Source organism: Helicoverpa zea, chromosome 17 (assembly GCF_022581195.2).
Source record: "Helicoverpa zea isolate HzStark_Cry1AcR chromosome 17, ilHelZeax1.1, whole genome shotgun sequence".
Lineage (NCBI taxonomy): Eukaryota > Metazoa > Arthropoda > Insecta > Lepidoptera > Noctuidae > Helicoverpa > Helicoverpa zea.
In genome coordinates, this window is record NC_061468.1 from 6,432,401 (window position 1) to 6,456,665 (window position 24,265).

The following is a 24,265-nucleotide window of genomic DNA, read 5'->3' on the forward strand; positions in this document are numbered from 1 at the left end:
TCTACCGGCGTTCCTATCCTCGGTCTGCGGCACTAAGGAGTTGACCAGAAAAATTTTAGCCCCTTCACTGGTCGATTCTGAGGTGCCGTGTCTGACTGATGGCATGAACGCCTGGAAAGTGTCTTGCCCAAACACAGCCTTCCCTGACAACCCGGCTTCCCAGAGACAGTGGGACGAGCCGCTCTGCAGATTGACGAGAAATAAACGAATTGAAACATCTGTCAATACTGCTGAGCGTGCCCGCCTTCTGGCTGTGGGAGAGTGGGAGTCAGGGTTATGGCTTCACGCACTGCCGTCACCCAGCGTTGGGACCATGCTGGGTGACACTACATTCCGGCTCGCTACATGCCTACGCCTCGGCGCTCCCACTGCGGCTCCGCATCGCTGCCAGTGCGGTGAATCTGTGGACCGCCTTGGGCACCATGGTCTTTCCTGTAGCAAAAGTGCTGGTCGCATGGCACGACACGCCAGCATAAATGACATTATCCGTCGTGCTCTTGTCACCGCCGGAGTGCCAGCCATTTTAGAACCCAGAGGCCTGGCACGCGACGATGGCAAGAGACCAGACGGGATGTCTATAATGCCTTGGAAGATGGGAAGGTCTTTGGTGTGGGACGCAACCTGCGTCGACACCCTTGCACCTTCCCACCTTCCCAGTACGGCGAGCTGTGTCGGTGCAGCTGCTGCAGCCGCGGAAAACCTCAAGCGGCACAAATATGTAAACCTCACCGGCAATTGCATTTTTGAGCCGTTTGGGGTTGAAATCCTGGGACCATGGGGCCCAAGTGCCCACAGACTCTTTCGAGAAATTAGTAAGCGATTAGTGGAGTCCACTCGTGACCAAAGGGCTGGCCTATACTTCGGTCAAAGGATATGCATTGCCATCCAGCGTGGCAATGCAGCCAGCCTTTTGGGCACGATCCCAGCTGACAGCGATGCGGATGAATATTTTGATACTTAGTTTTAATATTTCCCTATAATAAGATCATGGCTCAATTAATATTAATGTTGTCATTATTTACATCGATACTTAGCTGCTTTTTATTTCAGTGCGTTTTTTTGATGTGTTGTACAGTATTCCCTTTGTAAAATGTATGACTGTGAATTTTATAGCGTTGTTTTTGATAAGAAAACTCTGTAGAGTTTTTAAAGTACTAGTGATTTTTTTACAAACTAGTGATGATCGAATATTCGCATCAACACGGATTTTGAACATAACAAAATATCATGCAAAGCGAATGTGTGTAACTCGTGTAACTGGAAAATAAATTGATAATGATGAAATTACCTCGTATAAATAGCATAACCAATTAATTGCTTTCCACTATAATATTAAGACAGGTTGACGTTTTGACCGCTTGTTACCAAATTAAAGAAAAGTTTGTTACATTTCTGTACATTTTGGTACATTTTTCTTAAAACTTGTAAGACAAAGTAATTTGCAAAGTAAACAATGTATGATTTTTGAACAGTTAAGTATTATTAGCTACCAAAGTTTTAATTGTATAATAAATTCAGCGTTTTGTATAAAACCAAAAAAAGGAAACTTCTTCTATAAATTCTTAACATTGCAATCATTATGTAAAGCTTGTTCGGGTATAAAACAAGTTGCATGGTGTAAAAAGAAAAAAGAAAGAGCTTTCACTTGAAATGGGTTTGATGACTATTGCTTTGTTATTATTTGGTTGTTTAAATAATTACAATCAGCGCAAAAAATAGGGTGATAGATACCAAGCGATGTTGCTCTTGAAGCTTTTCACTCAAAGTATTCTGCGTAAAAATAAAACGTTCAGTGACAGTTGTTGTAAGTCGACGTTGACAATGCAATGGCATTGAGACATAATAATCACCAATGACAGTCAGCTGACAGAAATTGACCGACTGAAACCTGTATTTCAATTTCAAAGTAAATTTAAATTGTATTGTGTGTCCAATCTAACTACACATACTACGTATTGTATTGTATTTTATCAAAGAGAAATGAGTGCGGCCGAACACGACGCGCTATTATTCATTTAAGCTATCTCCAGTAAAATAGTTTGGTGAAAATTCAGTGTAGATAAAAAACATGGAAGAAAAATATATTTTAACTTTAGACATAGGCACCAGTACTATTCGCTCTTTTATTTATAATTCAAGAGCTGAAACAGTTGGGAAAGCAGTTGATCAGGTACTTAAATTTAACAAAATTTAAACAATTCTTGAAGGTGTACATAATACTTTATGCTATTGAGTTTGTGCATTTAAATGTGGCAAGCAGTTTTTAAATTCAAGTGTTAAACTGTTGATTGTATTTTTTTTCATTACAATAAAGGTGGTATTGCATTATCCACACCCTGGCTTCGTTGAAATAGATCCTGATGAGCTATGGACCTCTGTAGTCAATGTGGTACAAAAATCTTTAAAAGGTGAGTTATTTCATGTACCTTACTTATAAAAAAAATAGAAAAACATAAAATGAGTATATTATGCTGTAACTGCTTCCAAAATAATGAAGCCCTTGTTAGGGTTCCGTAGCCAAAATGGCAAAAACGGAACCCTTATAGTTTCGTCATGTCCGTCTGTCCGTCTGTCCGTCTGTCCGTCTGTCACAGCCGATTTACTCGGAAACTATAAGTACTACAGTGATGAAATTTGATGGGAATATGTGTTGTATGAACCGCTACAAAAATATGACACTAAATAGTAAAAAAAAGAATTGGGGGTGGGGCCCCCCATACATGTAACTGAGGGATGAAATTTTTTTTTTCGATGTACATACCCGTGTGGGGTATCAATGGAAAGGTCTTTTAAAATGATATAAAGTTTTCTAAAAAACATTTTTCTTAAAGTGAACGGTTTTTGAGATATCAGCTCTCAAAGTCGTAAAAAGTATGTCCCCCCCCCTCTATTTTTATAACTACGGGGTATAAAATTCTAAAAAAAATAGAGGTGATGCATGCTAATTAACTCTTTCAACGATTTTTGGTTTGATCAAAGTATCTCTTATAGTTTTTGAGATAGGTTGATTTAACTGTAATTTACGGAACCCTTCGTGCACGAGTCCGACTCGCACTTGGCCGGTTTTTTTTCTATTTTTTATTGATAGTTGGGCATAATAGTTGTTTGTCCCATTTCTGAGTGATTATCTCATAATATACTAATTGTGCTGGTTTCGAAAATTTGTGATAAGATAACATATCAATTAATGCATACTTATAAGTTGTGAACAAACATACTTGTTGAATATTTCTTGTTTGACATAAGATTTTTTAAAAAGTTAATTACAGAATTTGTCATGCTAATTGGAATGACATGTTTAAAAAAAATGCATACTAATGTCTAATTACTCCTAAAATTGATCAACAATAAAAAATAAAATTGGGTTTGGATAAAAAATGATATTCATATAAAAAAAAGTTATTAAGTAACAAAAAACAAAAACAACTTTCTCTCTCAAACTCTCATTTTTGGCAAGTAGGTAGAAAGTAAAGTTAGTTTCCAAAATCATCTATTTAAACAAATAAAACGTTGTTCAAATCAAAATAAATACCCCAGTTTTTCGAAAGCTTTTGAATAAATTAATTAAGTACATTAGAAATCTTTGCTTTTGTGTTTTTATAAAAACTTCTGATTTTATGCTAGCTTTAGTAAGTTGTGGTAAAACCTTTGCTATATTTTTCTCTTATATAAAATTTTGTTCACAGATGCAAACCTCACAGCTGGCCAGATGACAGCGATGGGCATATCAACACAGAGAGGCACATTTATCAACTGGTCCCGTAAAACTGGAAAGCCATTCCACAAGTTTATAACCTGGAAGGATCTTAGAGCAGACAAACTAGTCAGACAGTGGAACAATTCTTATATATGGAAGGTACAGTTGAGGCAAAAATCCGGTACAGTAGACTGCACATCAGTGGTAACTGTCATGCACCTTAACTCAATAGTAATAAGTATGATTTTCCTATAAAACTGTTACCACTGACCTGAAGTTGACTGTACAAATGTTCATTTGGTACAAAGGTTGAAAAAAAAGTTCTTAATTCAAATATTTTGTTTCAGCTGTTCAAAGCAAGTGCCTACATATTGTATCTTATCCTTAGGAGCAAAAGATTTAAAGCAGGAAGTGTATTTAAATTTATGAACACTCAGGTAAGTTTTTTTATTAAACGGTTTTATTTAGCTCACCCTGTTTGTTTTATTCTTTCTTGGGTCAAATTTAGTAATTCAAATTTAAGTATCTTCCTGTTGTCAGATTGATCTGAAATTTGGTACACACCTTGAATTCCGATGACAATACAATATAGTAATATCAATAACATTGTAAATCCAAGATGGCCGCCGGTACAAAATGGCGGATTACATATTTTTTCCACAACCCCCTCAATATGGGTATCAAATGAAAGGGCTAGTCAAGTAGAATACTGTCAGCAACCCCAGCGGGGCCCAACAAGGCCAAGGCCTGCCTGGGCTGGGGGATTGTTCGAAAGAGTTACCGTGGTCTTGGTATATAAAAGGCCTACGACGAAACACAACGGTTTTTTAGTCAGTAAGAGTTTGGCACTCCCTCACCGCTGCTGACCCATATATAGAATGAGGAATATTCGGTATTTTCATTAAATACTAAAAACTAGAAAATAAAAAATCGGTAAAAAAACTTTTAAGTTAAACGGTTTTATCTTGTGTGCACTGAAAACTAGAAAATAAAAAAAAACTGTTACTTACCTTAAACCTACGTAGGTGGTCCCGGTCATATTAGACTAAAATAAAAACGTGGGGCCTATTACCTAACTATTGCTGTAATACTTTCTTCTAGAGGTATAATAGGTGTGGATTGCATCGACTTACTATAATCGTAACTGGAGATTTTGACAATCAATAATCAGCCGTAGCGGCTTCACCAGCGAACGCCGAGCTCACGATCTAAGATATGCTTTCAGGTAGGATTTCAGAGGGCCCCACGTTTTTATTTTAGTCTAATATGACCGGGACCACCTACGTAGGTTTAAGGTAAGTAACAGTTTTTTTTTTATTTTCTAGTTTTCAGTGCACATAAGATAAAACCGTTTAACTTAAAAGTTTTTTTACCGATTTTTTATTTATTTATTTATTTATGCCACAAGGCATTTTCTATCAGTCGACGATTATTCAATGCTACTATACTTCCATATTTTTATTCCTTGCAATAAAAATAGAAAAGTTTACAATCAAGTTGCGAAGATTTCCTGAAATGATGTATTTTTCATGCCATTTAAATTATTTAGTCAGGTAACCATATTTTTACGGAAAAATTGCAGAGCAAGTAAGCATAGACTTTATGATTTAATTTTTATTTTCTTATGGAAGGTCGAACTTTAATATCCCTAGTTGTAAATACGCGTAACAGATACACTGTTTTAAAATAGGGCTTTCATAGAGCGATTTATAGCTCTCGTCAACTAAGTTTGACGCTTCAAAGATGGCTACTAGCGACTTCGCAACAGTCAAAATGTATGAAAAAAACACTTCTGGTCAAGCGTGAGAAAACACGGCAAAGTTATTTGACATGAACTGTAAATCTCCGATCGATGTAGGTGATATAAATGGCCAACTGTGGCCACTGGCCAAAGTTCCCTAGCGACGAAAGAGGACAACCATTTATCATCATTTTCTTAATGGGTGACGGCAGTTAGTGGAGCGAGTGATTTAGTGCCGCGAGCTAATATTTGTATGACCTAACTATTTGCAGGAACTTGATCTCGGTCAGTTTTTTGACGTAACTCATTCGATACCTGTCATAAAAAATAATTTATGTTTTGCACTTATCACATAATTAATTTTCTGATATGTTATTACCCTACAAGTCAAAGTCACAACAATAAAATATAATCGAATATCTAATATTCAAAATTAGCAAAAAGACTAAATCAACAAAAAACTTTTTTACAAAAAAATTAAATCGACTTTCCTTCTAGGCCGATGCACCTAAAATAAGTTTATTTTTTTTGCTTTTTAGTGTTTTTTGGAAGTCGATTTAATTTTTTTGTAAAAAAGTTTTTTATTTACAACTTTTTAGTGATACGAATAGTTGTCACTATCCATATAAGTGGAAAGTTCTCATCAATACAAATCATATAAGCCCAAATACGAGGTATTTTACATATTCAGTTGTCGAGTTCCCTCGCTTGAATTATCAACGAGTGTCCTGGCAGTCCATGAGCACTGATCTAATATTAGCCGCGATTCTTGTCGGAAGCGTGCTGCTACATTGTTTATATTGCTTTCTTTTATTTACACTGTAACTGGCTATTAATAAACTAGACTGTATTATTATTAAACAATACCTACGCAGTAAATTGAGGGCATGTAATTGAGAAGATAAGAAGCTGTGAAGTTGCCCAGTTAGGAAACAAAAGCAGTAGATGCTATTAAGTACTGCATTAACCAAATCTCCCCTTAAATTTTTACAAACAACAAACCTGAAAGTTTTTGAACAAGGATAAAAGAGCCTTCGTAAGTCATTGAATCACGTAAAAACTGCCAATAGCCAAGAACTCTCACTCCATAATAAATTAAAAGACAGAAATGCAAATTACAACAAATTGATTTGGAGTTCAATTGTTTTCAAATGAGTTAGGTAAAAGAAAAAAAAAATATGTCCAACGTCTATGATTTGCATTTTTATTTGCACGTACATATTGAATATTCAGTATCGTGAATTATTTCAACCAAAAAATCCTTTCTAATACAACAGTATTTACTGTGCTTCAAACTTAAAACGGTCAAACCGTTTGATAGGATGACGTGACGTGTATTGAGTTAGGTCCCCTAGAGGCCATTAAAGCGTCCCCCGGGACGTGGGCGAAACCGCGGGAAGCAGTTAGTGAAGCTATAAATAGAAGTCAAATATGCAGTGGTGCGATCTTTGACCTTTTCAACTCGCGTCCGTCGACAGCCGTGGGCGGCCGGCGCACTAAATGCCGATGGCGCTAAAGACGTTATTAGATGCACTCGACAATTATCACCTACCTAGGTACTAATTAAGAAAGTCACTATGAAGGAAGGTCTTAACAATTTTTTTTAGGAAATCTTCCTGGTTTTTTTTATTCTAGCTGCCAAAAACTCAATTCTGGTTGACTTCTGTATCACTCATTGATGTCAGCCTGTCCCTGTTAATTGCTGAACATAGTCCTCCCTCAATGAGCGCTTTTGGCCAACCTGCATCCACTGCCCGCCACCTCCGTCATAGATTGCATAGAAGATTTGCTGTATAAATGATGGAACACAACAATTATTTATACGAAATGTTCATTTATCTCGTAAGAAATAAGATCATCATTCTATCTGCGAGTAGGTACTTATGTATAAAATATGTCGCTGTCCTCTTTAAGAAAATACCAATACAAAAACTTATAAACAAATCGAACCACATGTAATGTTGTTGACATGTTACATATATCACTAAGCTATCTAAGTGGTGACGAGTATGCCTATGTCTCGCCAATCCTAACAATGTTTTTGCAGACATGCTTGAGATTGTATTGGGCGTTCCAAAACGTGCCGGCGTTCAAGACTGCGGTACAAGATGATGATGCACTATTCGGTACCTTGGACACATGGTTATTATATAAGTTGACAGGTAATTATATGTTGTTACAAGTGGTTGCACGCAACCACCTCGAGTTACTAAGATCTTAGCAAGTATCTTATCTTTTCATTAACCTAAGCTGATTTTCCGAAACGTAATCGATGTTACGATCAGTCGTGAAAAGGTTGCATTTAATTCTACATTTTATTGTATGATACATAAAGAGCCCGCTAAATAATTAAATTGATGATTTCATTAGTTATCCATAAAGACCCATTAAAAACGAATGAATTCCCGATAATCGCTGTACGGCTATAATTACCTCAAACCAAGCCCTCTGATATCGATAAGCTTGTATCGAACGATTATCCTACAGGTGGGAAAGTTCACATGACGGATGTGTCATCAGCTTCAGCCACTGGTTTCTATGACCCATTCACGATGCAATGGGCAGGCTGGGCCATGACTATGTTGAAGATACCCAGAGCAGCGCTGCCAGAAGTTGTCGATACCGCGGGTGATCACTTCACTAGTACTTTGCCATCGATATGGGGACATCCGATACGCATCCTTAGTTGTGTGAGTATTGCTTTATGCTTTGTTTTGTCTTCGTCGCAACACAACGCAGTATAAGGTTTAATTTTTAATTGGCCTTTTCCTCATATTTTATGGTCTTCATTTGTAAATGGTCTTGAATAGCAAACAGGTTAAAAACGGAAAAGATCATAAAAAAATACAACATAATCACTTTTTTATTATATCAGTTGCTACTTTAAGAAAACTTTGATATTAAAAATAGACTGTTGTGAACCTGATATACTTGATTTAGAATTTTGGAAAACCCTATAGACGTGTGTATTCTGGTCTTTGCTCTAATAAAGATACCTAGCTAGGTTCATAGTTTCCTTCGATATTCGGTAAAGTTTCGATATCGAAGTCCGTAAACAATAACAAAGTCCAGACAGTTTTTATCTGCATTCCGAATGTATATTAACATGTAGAATATTAATTGAAAATTATCAAGTTATCGACTTTACTGCGTTCATGGCCAGTGCGTATAATATTTGAACATTAACTGTAGGTACGTAAATATTGGCGTTTTTCTTATAATCATTCGATTTGTATGCAAACAAATCGGTATAAGGAAGATCAAACCCTTGACTTTTCAAGGTGGTCGACTGTTTATAAATGTTGTACTGTCAAAGTTTGATGACTTTGACGATGACTCGAAAAGTTTGAGGGTTGTAAAACTTTTAAAATTGTACGCAATTTTTTTTTTTCACTTACATAGGATTGTCCGTGTTCTCTAATAATGTTATTCTAACTTTAGTGAACACGGAAAATCCTGCTTTCTGAGGGCAAATATACATATTATGTCGTTTTTTGTAGAATGTTGTATCAGACAACATTACTAGCAATAAATTAATATTCCAACATATTACGAGTACCTAGTATTCTGAAAAGGTGATGAGAATAGTCTCAAACAAGTCGTTAAATATTTAGAGCTTCAGGTTTCTATCAAAGCTTATGATACAAGATAGAAGGAGACTAGAGATGAGTACCTATGTTCTAAAAAAATAAATCTTTAAAATAATCCAAAATTTCTCAGATGGCAGACCAAACAGCCTCAATGTGGGGTTCATGTTGCTTCGACATCGGTGACGTGAAACTCACCATGGGTACTGGGACGTTCTTCAACATAAACACGGGGACGGAACCCCATGCCAGCGTGTCGGGGCTATACCCCATCGTCGGCTGGAAGCTTGGAGAAGAACTTGTGTTCTCCGCAGAAGGAGCGAATAATGATACCGCTTCGATTATCAAGTGGGCGCAGAATTTAGGTGAATATTTCGAGTTTTTTTTTTATCTTAATACACAGAATCTGATATTACCATGGTAACTTAGATAGGCTGGTGTGTCTAATACTTACTTAAGATTGGTGAGTTTACTATAGGGAAAGAATTAATCGGCGCATAAAGGCGCCCCGATACACACATTTATTTCGATGCCGATTTAAGGCTTCAGAGAGCACATAAATGTTTGTCCAGTGCCTTACTTCTTTTCAGTTGTAATGGATTTCCGTCCCAACGGTCTATGAGATTGAGGAAATAGATGGTACACCTGTTTCTGCGCAAATGCTTCTGCACTATAATATATCCTGCGCAGCTGACTGATCTACCTAGGGAAAATAGCCGACAGTTGGCATTATAATTGTGACATTTGCGTGTAGCTAGTTGTAATATTAATCCAAGGAGGTTTTAACGGTCCTGTGAATTAATTTTTATTTAATGTCGTGACTTTCCAGTCTGACGTTTATTTATTAATTTATGGTTAGATATACTGCTATTTAGGCACGAACAATGGCCTATCTAAATACAAAAGGCTCTACAAAAAATACACAGAGTTTTAACAAAAATAAATAAAAATGTGCTGGTAAATTATATTTGCACTTTGGAATATAAAATATCATTATGTAATTACATACCTACTTAAACTTTATTGTTTGGTGTATCATAAAAATACGATACCTTTATGAAGGTCATCTATAATGCAAATACATACATGCTCAAATAAAAAAGTATTTTGAAAATCTAGTATTATACTTTTTTTATTAAAATAATACCCGATAAATGTGACACCAAAATCATACCAGACACTGCATTTTAGTCAAATTGTATAATTATAGACAAACTTTTTTAGTTACATAACTAATTATTCAATGCCACTAAAACTTGATTCGCATCATAGAAAAATATTAACGAGCGTTGGATAGGCATTATAACACGACCGATCTTTCATTCGATGCATGTCATAATTAGTTATTTATATAAAACACCGATCTTCAGGCCAAATTCACTAAATAACCCATTTATAAAAAATATAATTCTAAAAATAAATAATATTTTTTCTAGGACTCTTCGACAATCCTGAGGACACAGCCGACATAGCGCATTCAGTTCAGGACACTGACGGAGTATACTTCATACCAGCATTCAGTGGGCTGGGGGTAAATATATACCATACATTACCATATTACAGTACACCTAAATATATACCAAGCATTACGACATTACAGTACTGCTAAAGCCCAAGTTCCTCGACAACATAAAAGTCTGTTTTTTTTTTTTTAAACTGCTTACTATGAATTTTGGCTTTGGGACACAAATATCGGAGGAAGGAACATAGTTCGCTTTTAGGCAGAGACAGCCTGATATGGGTGATTCCGTTCATCCATGATGGAATACATATATTATATGCACTATTGGATCAACCTATTTTAGTCCCAATGAGAAGCAAACAAGATCTGAAAGTATCTGATAATTCGGGAATTGATTGCCACGATTCTTTAAATAAATAAGTAAATAAAAAGACACCTTAATACTTGAAAGGGTTAACCCAATTTTGCAGTAGGCTCGTCGCTTTATATTCCACTTATAACCAGTTTGCTACCAGTTTCATTATAACACAATGCACTGAACGGGTTTCACAGCCCTGACCCGAAAGTGAGTGTGAAAGTATGCAACACTTTCACGGTATCGAGTAAGTGTGACGATTTATTGAGTAATCGATTGTTCAATAATACGGCCCATATGATGGAAGGTGATCCTTAGCTCAAAGAAATAAAGGATTTTTTGGCATCGAATTTCTCTTATGTCCTTACTCGGATTTAGAGGTGTTACTATGTAAGGAATGAAGCTACTAGTCATGGTGAAAGAAACAGAAATTTCGATAGGCCTTAACAAAGTTTATATTTGTTTTGATAGGAATTACCTAGTATTTGCAAATACATAAGTCGTAACTACATCGTCGTGTATTTAATTGTTTTTTTTGTATGTTGAACGAGTATTCGGTAAATGCGGCTTGTATTATATTTGCGTTTTCTTGTATAAGTATTAAAAACAATATGCACGTGTACATTTGCAATATAGTGTTGATAAATTCATCCATTGTTTCAACAATAACCACGAAATCCATAAAACTGAGTTGCATTCCGATTTTTATCTCTACGGTAATATTTACACGGTTAATTATACGGTAAGGTTACCCCCACGGTTCATTTCCCACGGTTTATTTATACGGTAACATTTAAAAAATCTGCTTAATAAATTAACCTTTAGTTTCGACTAAGTTATTTTAAAAAGATTTATGAATATTTTTTGCTACGTAAAATCTAAAAATAAATTCGGAATGTCTTAGTTCGCACTTCCTTAAATTGAGCAAAAAAAAAACATTATAATAAGGAAGGCTCGGACCGGATTATTTGCATAAGTAGGTAAACAAGGTTAGGACGTCAATAAACAAATTAGTATCCTAACTTAATTATCCGCCATGGGTTGGCAAAAGGTCAAACAAGGTCGTCGCTTGTCGAATGTTAACGTGGAGTTAACGTGGAGATCATTGTATTTATACTTGTAATTGTGTTTCAATAAGGGCCAAGTTTTCAATCATTAGTTAACTTCTAAGTACATGAGGTAAATATGGCGGTTTTTGACATATTTTTTATGTACAAAAGCTCTTAAAACGTGAAATTTATTCTTCAGGAATGGTGATGGTGAAACATGGGCTCCCAAACAACTTTATGCTTCATTGAAGTGCACTAAGAAAGTGTCTGTCTAAACCACCGAAATGATTTTAATAAAATTTGGTACAGAGATAGAGTTGATCTTCAGAAAAACATAGGATAGTTTTTATCGCGGACTTTTGAAGAATTCTCTTGGAAACGCGATATAACCGAACTCTACGCGGGAGAAGCCGCGGGCGGAAGCTAGTCCATAATAATTTCATGGTCTCGAAAAACGAACCGACACAATCTCCAAAAAAATATAAGTATAATGAAGAAGTAACATTACAATTATACATAAATGTAGGTGTAGGTATGTCATTAATTTCATAATTATGTACTTCTTTGTCTCGTGTGAACTGAAGTGCTCCCAAGTTATGAGAATTTATTTAATGTGAATACATTATTATTATTCCACAAATTAATTGCTAGTTTAATGTTGTGTAAGATTACACGTTCCACAGACTTGTTTCTGTTAGAGTTGTTAGTTTTTCACTACTTTTAGTGTTCAAAGGGAAAAACAAAACACTATTACTGAGACTTCGCTGGACTGTCAGTGTGTCCGTTCGTCTGTCACAAGGCTATATTTCTTGATCCGCAATAGTTTGTCACAGATGATGTACTATTGTTGCCGCTATAATTTTAGAGGGCAACCCATTCAGCAAATGTGTTATTTCCCTACAATATAAAGATAATGGTACGGAGCTCTTCGTCCGACTCGCACTTGGCCTTTTTGTTTGTTTTTTGCCTTGGTATATTCTACAATAATGTATCACGTAGCCCTGACGTCAATAGCTCGTAGCTATAAAATAATAAAAAAAGCCTTATTATTATTATGTTTTGTTGCAATTACGGGCCGTTTACACATTATAATGTAAATTACTTCGAATAGCCGGATTAGTTACTCGTACTCACTGATTTAACTGACATGATTGCAAAGGATCGGCCATGAGATTTTTTTTTATGTGGGAAGCGTGTAGTAATATTATTAAAATATATGTACATAATATTTCCGAAATATTAATTAAAACTATTCGGTTAAAAACACCTCCGAGCTATTGCCCTTATAGTAGAGAAATAAAAAGCAGAAAACTAGAAACAGGTCGGTGTGAAATATGTACGCAACATCCGTTAGCAAACCCGCATTGTATGAAGGATACATACAAGGTTTTTTATTTGAACTGAATAGGCACCGTCACAATATCTGCTGTTTAAACTCGAACTATTTGTGAGTATATAGTTAGGGTACCTATATGTGGTGCTGAATAAAAATATATTTGGGAAACAGACAGTTGGTCTATTGTTACAAATAAAGTGTCAAAATTAGTTCAAAGGCTCCAAAATTGAACTGATTTGAAAAAATATAACTGTTGGGAAGCTACACTATCCCCGGGTGACATAGGCTTTATCCGGGTAAAGGAAATATTTTCTATTAGGTGCATAAAGAAAATCGCGAGAAACAGCTGTACATAGTGTAATAGACAACCTTTGGATGGAATTGATTTGTAAAAAGATAGATTTCGGGTATTAATAATGTATGTATGTAAATAATGCATGACATATTTTTCTTAACATTTCCAGCCGCCATACAACGATGGCTCAGCAGCATCAGGGTTCATAGGAATGAAGCCGTCGACAACAAAGGCGCATCTCGTCCGAGCCGTGTTGGAGTCGCTCGCCTTCCGAACCGCGCAGTTGTATAGCTGTGTACTCAGTGAGACTAATTATGCGTTCCATACTATCAGGTATTTAGTTTTTACCTAATTTTGACCTTTTTTGACAATATGCATCCATAAATCTATACTGCATCCAGCGTCTTCCGGCGACCTTTATAAGGTCGTCTGTCCACCTCGTTGGTGGACGTCCTACGCTGCGCTTGCTAGTCCGTGGACTCCACTCCAGCACTTTCCGGCCCCATCTGCCATCTGGTCTGCGAGCAATATGGCCTGCCCATTGCCACTTCAACTTGCTAATCCGGTGCGCTATATCGGTGACTTTGGTTCGTCTACGGATCTCCTCGTTTCGGACGTCTTATGGCTGAGATGATGATGATGAAATCTATATCTTTCTTTTCTTTTCATCCATTTTAACTTGATAAGAAAATAATGTCAGCCCCATTTACGGTATAGAACTTTTGACGCCTAAATCGGTCCATTGAACTCGTTTTAGTAATTTTTGAGAATAAAATTCTCTCTAACTTTTAGCATTTTGCCAGATTTTCGACTAGTTTCGATCGAGTTTGTACTATCAATCAAGGACATGTACGAATTACCCATTTGTTTAAAAATCTTTAACAAAACTAAAATTCTTGTAAAATCTTATTGTATTTTTTTGCTTACGAAAACTTGCTTCAGGATGGTCATACATGTCATTGGTTGATAGCAGATACTTACATAACTTATAGATTTTAATAGGTGTACTAACTGTATTCCAGACTAGACGGTGGTGTATCGAACAACGACTTCATAGCTCAGTTAGTGGCAGACCTGACAGGGTTGCGTGTGGAGCGGCCCGTGCACGTCGAGATGTCTTCACAAGGCTGTGCCCACATCGTTGGATATAAATTAGGTAAGGAGCATTTGTTTGATAAAAAAGCCAGCATTGAAAATTGGACCAAAAATCTGCGATAATAGTGTATTATAGTTCATGGTCCGATCGCTTTAAGTACCCCTTTTTATCGCCATTTGGATACATAACTCGTACTTAGCTGATAATAAAATTTTGTTTGGTTTTACTAATAGTTACAGCTGCTGTTAATTTAGTTTTTGTGTTGTACGTAATCCGAGGAAATTGATTTCGTTTTTATATCTGCAACTGATTATTACCTTAAATTTCCAGGTATTTGGAAATCAAAGGACCAACTGAAAAAACTTCGAAAAATAGACTGCGTATTCAACCCTCGTCCTCAAATGAAGAAAGCGTATGAGGTTACGTTTTTAAGATGGCAGGACGCCGTCAAACGTATGTGTGGTTGGTATAATGGCGACACTTCGTCTCAAGTCATATCGGATTCTAGTAGTAATTCAGTGACGCCACAGAATAGCTTTAAGGTAAGTGCCGGTCGCAGGAAGAATGGCAGTATACCCAAATAGCGGTGGCTTCTGTGCCTGCTCGCGATATTCGCCGCGGGCTTGCCTCTCTGCAGGTGATACAGGCCTTTCAAACGGAGGACTTCCATCAAGGAGTTCCAGTTTACAATACCATAGACACGTACTGCGGTGAATAAGACTTATCGGTACCACAGATATAGAACCTATTTGGATGTCAAAAAAAGTTAGTGCTACCTAGGGCTGCCATCTTGAATTTCGCCAAACCCGGATAAACATTTAAAAAACCCGGACATTTGGCGTAAATCGCATTTTTTCCCCGAACGAGTACGATTTTTTTAAACAAAATAATACCTTATTTGTAATCCATTTACTATTAACATTTACTTAAATTCCTTACATCAAGGTACTTCCTTACATGAAAAGTGTCCGGGGAAAACCCGGACACTTCTTGAAAGCCCGCCCGGACGGCCCCCGGACGGCCTCCAAACGAGGACAAATCCGGGGAAACCCGGACGGATGGCAGCCCTAGTGCTACCGCGTCTTATGTGCAGTTGACAGCTGTCAGATTTCAGTGGATGACAGAATATTTTTACAGACTGAGAGCAACTGTCAACTGCACCAAAACGGCCAGAGTCGACCTATATAATTTTGACAGTATGCAAAACGGCCCTTCGGAATAAGACTTGATAAATAAACCACAGAGCAAATAAACTTTAATTGTAAACTAATTTACCAGTGATTATGGTGAACTACTCAATATAGCTGTGAGAAGTTTAATTTAGTGCCTGTTACATTTAGATAAACTGAGATACTGTTAAGCTATATCAAAGATTTATTATATGTTAAGATAACAATAATATTATGTATGAAATACGCGACTATGATACGCTTAGGTCTTTGTGTGATTGGCGTTTAACGTAGACAAAAGTGCAATATTTCTGCTCAAAGGTTGATGATTGGTGTAAAGTGACGTATGCATGTTTGGTTAAAAGATACTACTATTAATTATGTTAGTGTGAATCCTGTTTTATTACTGTGTGATAGAGTCCATTATAGAGTGAATGTAATGAAAGTGAATGTAGGTACTACGGTTAAGTATAATACCATGACAGAATAAAATGAATTTAGTTTGTTAAACACATTATCAGTAAGAGTATGAAAGGAAAAAGGGAGAGAGGGATGAAGGGAAAGAGACAGATGTCTCTGGTCGGGTTGTGAGGCAAAATAATCAACCTTTTTTATAATTAACTGTTGAAAAGCATTGCCAGTCTTTTTATTACCATTTGATTTAATCAGTGCAATGTTATTAGTAGTCAATATGAGATTAATTTTCTTTGCTAAGTTTATGGTGGATGGTAAGAAAATGTAAAAGACGTAGTTTCAAGCTCAATGTAAGACTGGAGTGTTATGTTCTAGCTGTTATTATTTGTGATATAATTTGATGTATTGGAAGGTATGAGAAAATAAATTCAGTATTTTAAGTTTCACCTCATTCGGTTCAATATGATAGTTGGAAATTATACAAACAATATTATGTTATATATTTTTTTGGGTATGGCTTAAAAATAAACGGATTTTAAAAAGATTAATAAGTTTAGGTCATTTCAAAGGGTCTGACATAAAATATTTTTCTCGGGAAACATACAGCACGAAATATTTATAATTAGTAGGTAAACATTTTTGCAGGTTTTAATTCTTGATACTTATTTCTATCTTGCCTTTTGCCTTACACAGAAATTTAAGAACAGAGTCAATCTTTATTTTAGAAAATATGACATGATGACCATTATAAGATGATGTATGCATATAGTCTTTGATTGTGTGATTGATATTCCTGCTCATTTAAATTAAGTTGACGTAGAAAGACAATATCGCTCACCTAGCAGTATAATGACACATCTACTTTTTTCTTATTTTACAGAAATGAGGGTCAAAGACTTTGCAAACGTTTGAAACGAGGTTATGACTTCATTTTATATTTATCTTGATTTTATGGTTTTAACAACTAACGCCGTGCCCTTTTTACCACTTTATAAATTATACACTTTTAAACACTTAAGGCCGTAAAAACCCAATTTCGCTTTTTTTGTAAATGTGCCATTATACTGCTAGGTGAGCGATATGTATTATATTTGTTGTTTAAGTTATAGATTACAATGTTACTTCAGTCATTTCCTAGCTGCTAATTGTTCCTAATGTTAATTGTTTAGCTTTTTGTATCAAATCAAATTTTAATATCTTTTTCTACCCTTCCATGACATTTTATTGAAGTTACGGCTTCTAGTGTTTAATATCAAATTTTAATGGTTACTAAGTAGATTAAGTGTAATTATTATAATAATTTTATATGACCTATATGTAGTTAGTGAATTGTATTTGTAAAAGACAGTACATTATATTAAGTTTTATAATTTTTTATTAGGCAATTTGTATCCCTTGGTGAGTGAATTATTTCCTTACGCTTGTGCAAACATCGAAATCCTACATTGTGGGGGGGTTGGTTAGATGAAATATTATAATTATCATTTTGTTTGACATGACACTGTAAAAAGAATACTTCAAAAGTAAATACCATGAAATACTGAACTTTTGTGTTTTTATTACTACATTCGATTTCAATTAAAATTTTCTCCATACTTAAGTACATACATTCATTTAAGGTACCTACGAGAAGTGCAGGATTTTTCAATAACTCAAACTCAGCTACAGAGTGTTCGATCAGTTTATTAATTTTTATTTGTAACTACAATTTTCATAGTATGATAATAAACCTAAAATGGTAAAATTATATCAGAATTTTAGCTTCAATATCAATGGCTGATAAAATTAATAAAATAAACTATTAAGATTGGCAAAATGACACATAGTCTGACTCTTTATTCAGGCGTCAAAGTGTTTTTTAGTTTTGGTTGGTGTAGGTACATACGAGTATGCTATTACTAAATATTCTAAGACCTTATCAACATTTTGACACTAGCAAAACTGGTCGTGGAGTCTTAAATCTGATTTCCAAAAGTTGTTTGTTTTCCTAGACATACCTATATATCTACCCAAGCGTAGCAAAACATGATTTCTGAATCTAGGAATAAAGGTAACTTGTCTGTTTTTTATTATGTATATTGTTTATATTTTATTTTACTTTACGACTTTTACCCTTCCTGATTTCAGCTGCAAACACGATAAGAGATAGAATTGTACCTACAAACAGTACGCCAAAAGGTACTCGTTGGTCTCTCAGCCTTATTGGACGGAAACACCGCGGTATGCTGTGGTCTTCGGGCATCGAAGTGGGTATATTAAGCATTTTTTGAGTCCATCTGTAGTATGCTTCGGGCAAGCCAGCTTCTTTTAAGCGTGCTGCGAACACTTGGAGGTCTTCGAAGAACGGGAAACCTAAGGATGGAAATGTTTGTCAATTTCTTTTTGGATGGGATCTAATCTAAGGTATGCGTGCATACAACTTCAAACGTCATTTGCAAAATAAAACACTTTTCTAGACGGTCGATGCTTTGAGCTTTTTGTGACAGTTGTATTTTGGTAGGATGTCTCCTTTTATCACACTATCACACTAATTTCGGCAGTTATTCCCACGGAACGCAAGTGAAACCGCGGGAAAACGGCTAGTCTTAATATAACATGGAGTAATACCCACCTGATCTGGCAATGTAGGACAAGTAATAATTGTGTAGACATTCCGCTACCATGCCGATTAATGGTCCTTGTTCGTTAGAGTACTTCGTCAGGATCTCCATTTCAGCGTCGGATTTCCTCTCCAGGGAAGTGGCGAATGGCTGCTGCAGAATTATACCTGGGTGAACAGTAAATAGTATTCTATATATAGAAGTGTCTTATTCGATGTAAACAAAATAACCGACCATTTTTTTTGATATGGCAATCCTGAGTGGTATAGTTTGTGTTGCCAGTTAAGTTTGGATGCCTGAATTATAAATTGATAGTTTAAAGAAATCTCAAGCATGTTAAAGGTATACTTACCAAGAGTTTCATGAGGTGTTAATAGAGACCGATTAAAGAATTCAACTTGTAACTTGTTTTTCTTATTCAGCAGCTGTTTGGAAAGTTCTCTAAATGACGGAGAAGTATATAGAGTTGCACCCGATCTATACAGCTCTTCTAGAGTACTTATTTGTTCTATACGTCGCAGTGTTGTATATACTCGGCTTATGTGGCCCTAAAATACAATCAAAGAAAGTTATTTCGAGAACCTCTCACTCTTTTAAGTACGAATTCCTACTTAAAAGGCTATCTTTAGAAGTATAGTGAGTCCTTTCTTTATAACTTCTCGAAATGGGTCTACTAATTGATTTCTGAACTGTACTTTTTGCAATAAGTTGGAATAGATACATTCGGTGAATTGACCAGCTCACCTGATATACGGCAAGAAACAAAACTGATCCCGCCAGGCATGAGCCTCTCATCAGCAGCAGCGTGCGTTGCTTCATCGGAGAACTTCCAGTCATGGTCATCGTCAACGTGTGATAAAGGTAATACCAGCATGACTTGTTCTTCACACCAGTCAGTCTCTTGTTCATGATCGCACTACCCCAAATGATGACGCTTATTAACATTATCACTCCTATGATAAACATCCATGACGGTGGAGAGTAAACGTTAAACGCTCCGTGCCAAATTGGTATCACACCAGTTCTTTTTACAAAAGCACATAACTTATCTGTAATCACATAATGCAGATAATAAATGTGCTCATCCGAATACAGAGTCATAAATCTCGAATTGAACGATATATCTAACTCGTTTCGAGCGATGCAACCCAAGCTTCCACTAAGATTCCCGGGAACGGCGAAACCATACGTGTTGCAAGTTTCATTTTCAGGAAAAGATAAATTGAAATTAAAATGTGTGATCAAGTCGTTCATCACAATTCCTTCCAGACCACAATACCCATGCGATCGGCTTAAATTAAAATGCCCGTAATAATGTAAGTTGCTACAATCTTTGATAGATGTAGGATATCTTTCGAATATGCTCGCCTTTATAGGATAGTTTTCGGATAGCTTTTCCCCACTTTTTCTTATGGCTTTAAGTAATTCTTCTTTGTTAGTTGCATTTATTAACTTTACTGGTCTATCGTATAAACAATCTCCGTCGGTTGATGGCCTCTTTCCGTTGTAAATTAGCATTTTATCTTCGCAGGTATAAGGGAATGCTACAATAACGCGCATGATTTTAAACTTGTGCCAAATCGAGTTCATGATATTGTCCAACAGCACCAAATCACTCGTACTCATTGTGCCATTCAAACATTGGTACTGCTGTTGTCCTGTCACGATAAAATATAACAAAGACCAATTAAGGCTCTTAACAACATACTTTAATAGACCTGAATCGGCCGTCTTCTTTGTAAAATGTTTTGTGATCAATATTATGTTGGGGTAGTCGGTTGTTTTGATAGATTTTCTGTCGATATCCATATTGATGGTGTATCTTTTGCCACAGACGTTTATTATCACAACTGAATGTCCACAGGTTTTTACTAAACATGTTTTTAACTCTGGGTTAGTATGTGTGTTGATATCGATTACTACTGTTTGTGAATACTTTTCAACTGGTAGAAGCGGACAACTCGGAAGCACGGCTGGCGTGAGCTTAGTCCTAGGTTCACAGTTTGAACTTGCAATACAAACGAAGAACACAAAAGACTTAATTCTGTGCATTGTCCGTCAAAATACCACAAGTATCCTTCTAGATCGATTTTTCACTAACGAGTGCTAGAAACTCCTTAATAGAAGCGTGTGTGTGATAATTATCAACATGGTACTTATTTAAGTATGGACATAAATCACGATATGAGTTCACCTGTCAAGCCGTTAAGTTGACAAAATATCAACGATGAAGATTTATTTATTGATGATGATGTGTAGTTGTGAAGGTAAACGTAATGATAACATCATTTGTTAGCAAATAATTCCATCACAATTTTGTGAACGGTGCTTCAATAATACACAGCTTGGATTGATTTATGATAAGTTTAGTCACGTGGCAGTGGCATGAGACGGGAAGGTACCTACAAATAATAGTTAGGTACAGTTGATCAAAAATGTGTACCTACCTTATGGTGAAAAAGAGGTGCCGGTCGATATCCCTTACTTTCTGTTAGGAGCCAATATTAGGTTTTATCAAAACTGGAAAACTACTGTCATGGATGACTATGCCTACCTGCTAGCTAAGCTTGCGTCTTTCTGAGCGTGGCTGAGATAAACCTTAACCTAGCTTGCTTTTCCTACTTGCCCATATTATTTATGTACGACTGTCTTGTAGTTGTAGGTAGATGTACTCGCCACATACTACTGCAGTGCACGAGGTCTTGGTTTCGGTTCCACTTTAGTAAGTATTTGGATACTAAGCTAAAGGCGATTAGACTGAAAGCCGATCTGATAGGGTCTGATAAGTTCATATGTCTGATAAGTTCATTTATTGATTCGACATTATATTTCTAGTATTGACAGGCTGGAATGGTATGAAATAGATACTGATACTATTTCATAGCGAGATGTTTCGTGTAAGGCAAGATAAATTGTGGGTAACTGTTACTGTTACAGCCTTTTTATTATCGTCCTACTGCTGGGAACAGGCCTCTTCTCACACGGAGAAGGATTAAGCATTAATCACCACGCTTGCTCAATGCGGGTTGGTGATTTCATGCTATATGTATAGTCCAGGTTTCCTCAAGATGTTTTTCTTCACCTTTTTTATCAGCCATTGGTGTCAAAGATATACTTAGAAAGTACATACAAACTTAGAAAAGTTGCATTGGTACTTGCCTGAACTGGAATCGAACCCACACCCTCATACTCTAGAGAGATTGGTTCTTTACCCACTAGGCCACCACGACTCTCAATTGTGGGTATCAGTTCACATTTTTATATCTTGGTAAATTGTCAGGGGTAGTCGGAAGCTGGAGGGAAAGCCAGGTTTGAGAAGGTTGATCGAGAAGGATTGAACAACATGACTTCATAGCACACATTTATATTTATTATCGAAGCACATAGGTACATAAATTATTTACTTTCGAATTATAGGTGACATGTTTTTTCACAATATCAATAATGGAGTATGTTGAAAGGACAAAACTATGTCTAAGATACACGGTGCTCTCAAATATTTTTACTTCTAAGTTTATGTCTTACTAGTGCGAGTACACATACATTTCAAACTTGGGAGAGTCCTAAAATTCTACGGGAGGGCCTTTAAATATTTCAATAGCAAATACAATAATAGAAAAAGCAGAGCCCGCAAATAGTACGAAAAATGCCACACGTTGGTCTTTCAACTTAATTTTAGAGAAAGGCCGCGGTTCACTACGGGTTTCCGGCAATGATGTTGGGATATTCAGCATTTGTTGAGTCCATTTGTAGTACTTCGTCGGTAGACCGGCTTCTAGAAGACGTTGTGTAAATATTTGTATCTCCTCGAAGAACGGGAATCCTGAAAAAAAAAAAAACAAAATTCAGAAATGGTAACCTCCTCCTTTCTAGGAAGTCGGTTAAGAAAACAATCATCGTCAACAGCCTCTTTCTTTTCCCAACACTGTCCCGATAGAGCAAAGCATATAAGCGAATGTGAACGAAGATAGGGACAGATTTTCGATTTAAGAGTTTTTAGGTCCAGGTCTCGTGATGTCGTTTTCTTTGACTGTTAGTTATTTTGTCTTTATGATTGGGATTAAAAAATGGATTTTTACCTGATCGTGTAATGTAGGACAAGAAATAAGTCATAAAACATTCATCGACTATATCGATAAGTGGTCTTCCCTCTCTATCGGAGAAGTGTTCGAGGATTTTCATCTCTGCGTCTGATTTCCTATCCAGGGTTGTGGCCCTCGGAATTTCCAGAGTAATTCCTGCGCCAGTAGGTTAAATATTAAGATTAATATTTGTTGTACTTATTGGCTTTAAAACTATTTAATTTTGTGAGGAAATACTAAATTGTAGTTAAGAAAGTTATGTATAATTTTGATCAAGATTTAATTGTCTACACTTCTACGTCATATCAGTCTTAAGATGGAAAAGCTTCAATTTTAGCACCTTACCAATTCTTTCGTTGAGTATCAAACGAGATCTATTAAAAAAGTCTTCTTCTAGTTTGTTTCCTGGACGCTGCAACTGTCTCGTGAATTGTCGCATTCCGGGAGTCGTGTATAAGATGGCGCCAAATGAGTAAAGATCATCCAAGGTACTTATTCTTTCGAAATGTTTCAGCGTTGTATAGACTCGACTTGTGTGACCCTGTAAGGATACAACATACAAAAACCTCGATTTTATTTCGAATTATGAAGTCACGAAATGGATCTAGTTCTTTATAACTGCCAAACATGGATTACCTGATAAACAGCCAGAAATAATATGGAACCACTTAAACATGCACTCCTTATAATGATCATAGATCTATTCTTCATAGGTGAGCATCCAATCATTGTCGTCATTACAGCAATGAGCAGGTAGTACCAGTATGCCATCACTTTTTGGCCGGTAATTGTTCTGTTGATGATGGCATACACCCACATGATACCACTTATTAATACTAACACTCCCATGATTATAAACCACAACGGTGGTCTGAATACATTATACGGGCCGTGCCAAAGTGGTACAAGACCAGTCTTCCTCACTAGAGCACACAGCTTGTCAGTAGTTATATAATGCAGGTAGTAAATGTGTTCATCTGAATACAGAGTCATAAACCTTGAATTGAAAGACAAATCCAGCTCATTGCGAACTATGCAACCCAGACTCCCACTTATATTCCCAGGAATAGCAAAACCATAAATGTTACAATCTTCATTTTTAGGAGAAGACAAATTAAATCTAAAATGTGTAAGCAAGTCGTGCATTACCATTCCGTCCAAGCCACAGTATCCAAAAGTAAGGTTTAAGTTGAAATGTATGTCATAGTAATGTAAATTTTTACACTGTGTTATAGACGTAGGATATCTTTCAAATATGTTTGCCTTTATGGGATAGTGTGCACATAGGCCTGTCCCGCTGTAATTTATAGCTGCAAGTAAGTCTTTATAACTGGTAGCATTAATTAACTTTATAGACCTATCATATAATTTTTGAGTTGATG

At 36.2% G+C, this 24,265-nt stretch overlaps 3 protein-coding genes across 3 annotated transcripts; 1 reads left to right on the forward strand and 2 right to left on the reverse strand.

Moving 5' to 3' along the window:
- The first annotated feature begins 915 nt into the window (after positions 1–915).
- LOC124638325 (putative glycerol kinase 5) lies at positions 916–15,878 on the forward strand. Its single transcript, XM_047175262.1, has 11 exons — positions 916–2,170; positions 2,315–2,408; positions 3,687–3,856; positions 4,045–4,134; positions 7,486–7,600; positions 7,926–8,128; positions 9,159–9,390; positions 10,462–10,556; positions 13,692–13,855; positions 14,545–14,678; positions 14,949–15,878. Exons 1-11 carry the CDS (start codon positions 2,069–2,071, stop codon positions 15,200–15,202), a joined length of 1,653 nt encoding a protein of 550 aa, XP_047031218.1. The 5' UTR covers positions 916–2,068; the 3' UTR covers positions 15,203–15,878.
- A 2,104-nt stretch (positions 15,879–17,982) lies between these two features.
- LOC124638491 lies at positions 17,983–20,427 on the reverse strand. The gene is made up of 4 exons (XM_047175464.1): positions 19,546–20,427; positions 19,150–19,349; positions 18,813–18,991; positions 17,983–18,553 (listed from the first exon to the last, which is right to left on the reverse strand). The coding sequence occupies exons 1-4, from the start codon at positions 20,425–20,427 to the stop codon at positions 18,291–18,293; spliced, it is 1,524 nt and encodes a 507-aa protein (XP_047031420.1). The 3' UTR covers positions 17,983–18,290.
- A 1,722-nt stretch (positions 20,428–22,149) lies between these two features.
- On the reverse strand, positions 22,150–23,943 carry LOC124638335. The gene is made up of 4 exons (XM_047175276.1): positions 23,520–23,943; positions 23,229–23,424; positions 22,881–23,039; positions 22,150–22,624 (listed from the first exon to the last, which is right to left on the reverse strand). Exons 1-4 carry the CDS (start codon positions 23,874–23,876, stop codon positions 22,365–22,367), a joined length of 972 nt encoding a protein of 323 aa, XP_047031232.1. The 5' UTR covers positions 23,877–23,943; the 3' UTR covers positions 22,150–22,364.
- Between the last annotated feature and the right edge of the window lie 322 nt (positions 23,944–24,265).

Coding starts and splice junctions, on each gene's coding strand:
- LOC124638335 (XM_047175276.1), bottom strand. CDS start 23,876: ATGACTCTGTATTCAGATGAACACATTTACTACCTGCATTATATAACT. Junction 23,425..23,519: donor TATTTCTGGCTGTTTATCAG/GTAATCCATGTT, acceptor GTATCCTTACAG/GGTCACACAAGTCGAGTCTA. Junction 23,040..23,228: donor GATACTCAACGAAAGAATTG/GTAAGGTGCTAA, acceptor CTACTGGCGCAG/GAATTACTCTGGAAATTCCG.
- LOC124638325 (XM_047175262.1), top strand. CDS start 2,069: ATGGAAGAAAAATATATTTTAACTTTAGACATAGGCACCAGTACTATT. Junction 9,391..10,461: donor CAAGTGGGCGCAGAATTTAG/GTGAATATTTCG, acceptor TATTTTTTCTAG/GACTCTTCGACAATCCTGAG. Junction 13,856..14,544: donor TATGCGTTCCATACTATCAG/GTATTTAGTTTT, acceptor ACTGTATTCCAG/ACTAGACGGTGGTGTATCGA.
- LOC124638491 (XM_047175464.1), bottom strand. CDS start 20,427: ATGAGTACGAGTGATTTGGTGCTGTTGGACAATATCATGAACTCGATT. Junction 18,992..19,149: donor CCTCATGAAACTCTTGGTAA/GTATACCTTTAA, acceptor TTCTATATATAG/AATACTATTTACTGTTCACC. Junction 18,554..18,812: donor GTCCTACATTGCCAGATCAG/GTGGGTATTACT, acceptor TTCCATCCTTAG/GTTTCCCGTTCTTCGAAGAC.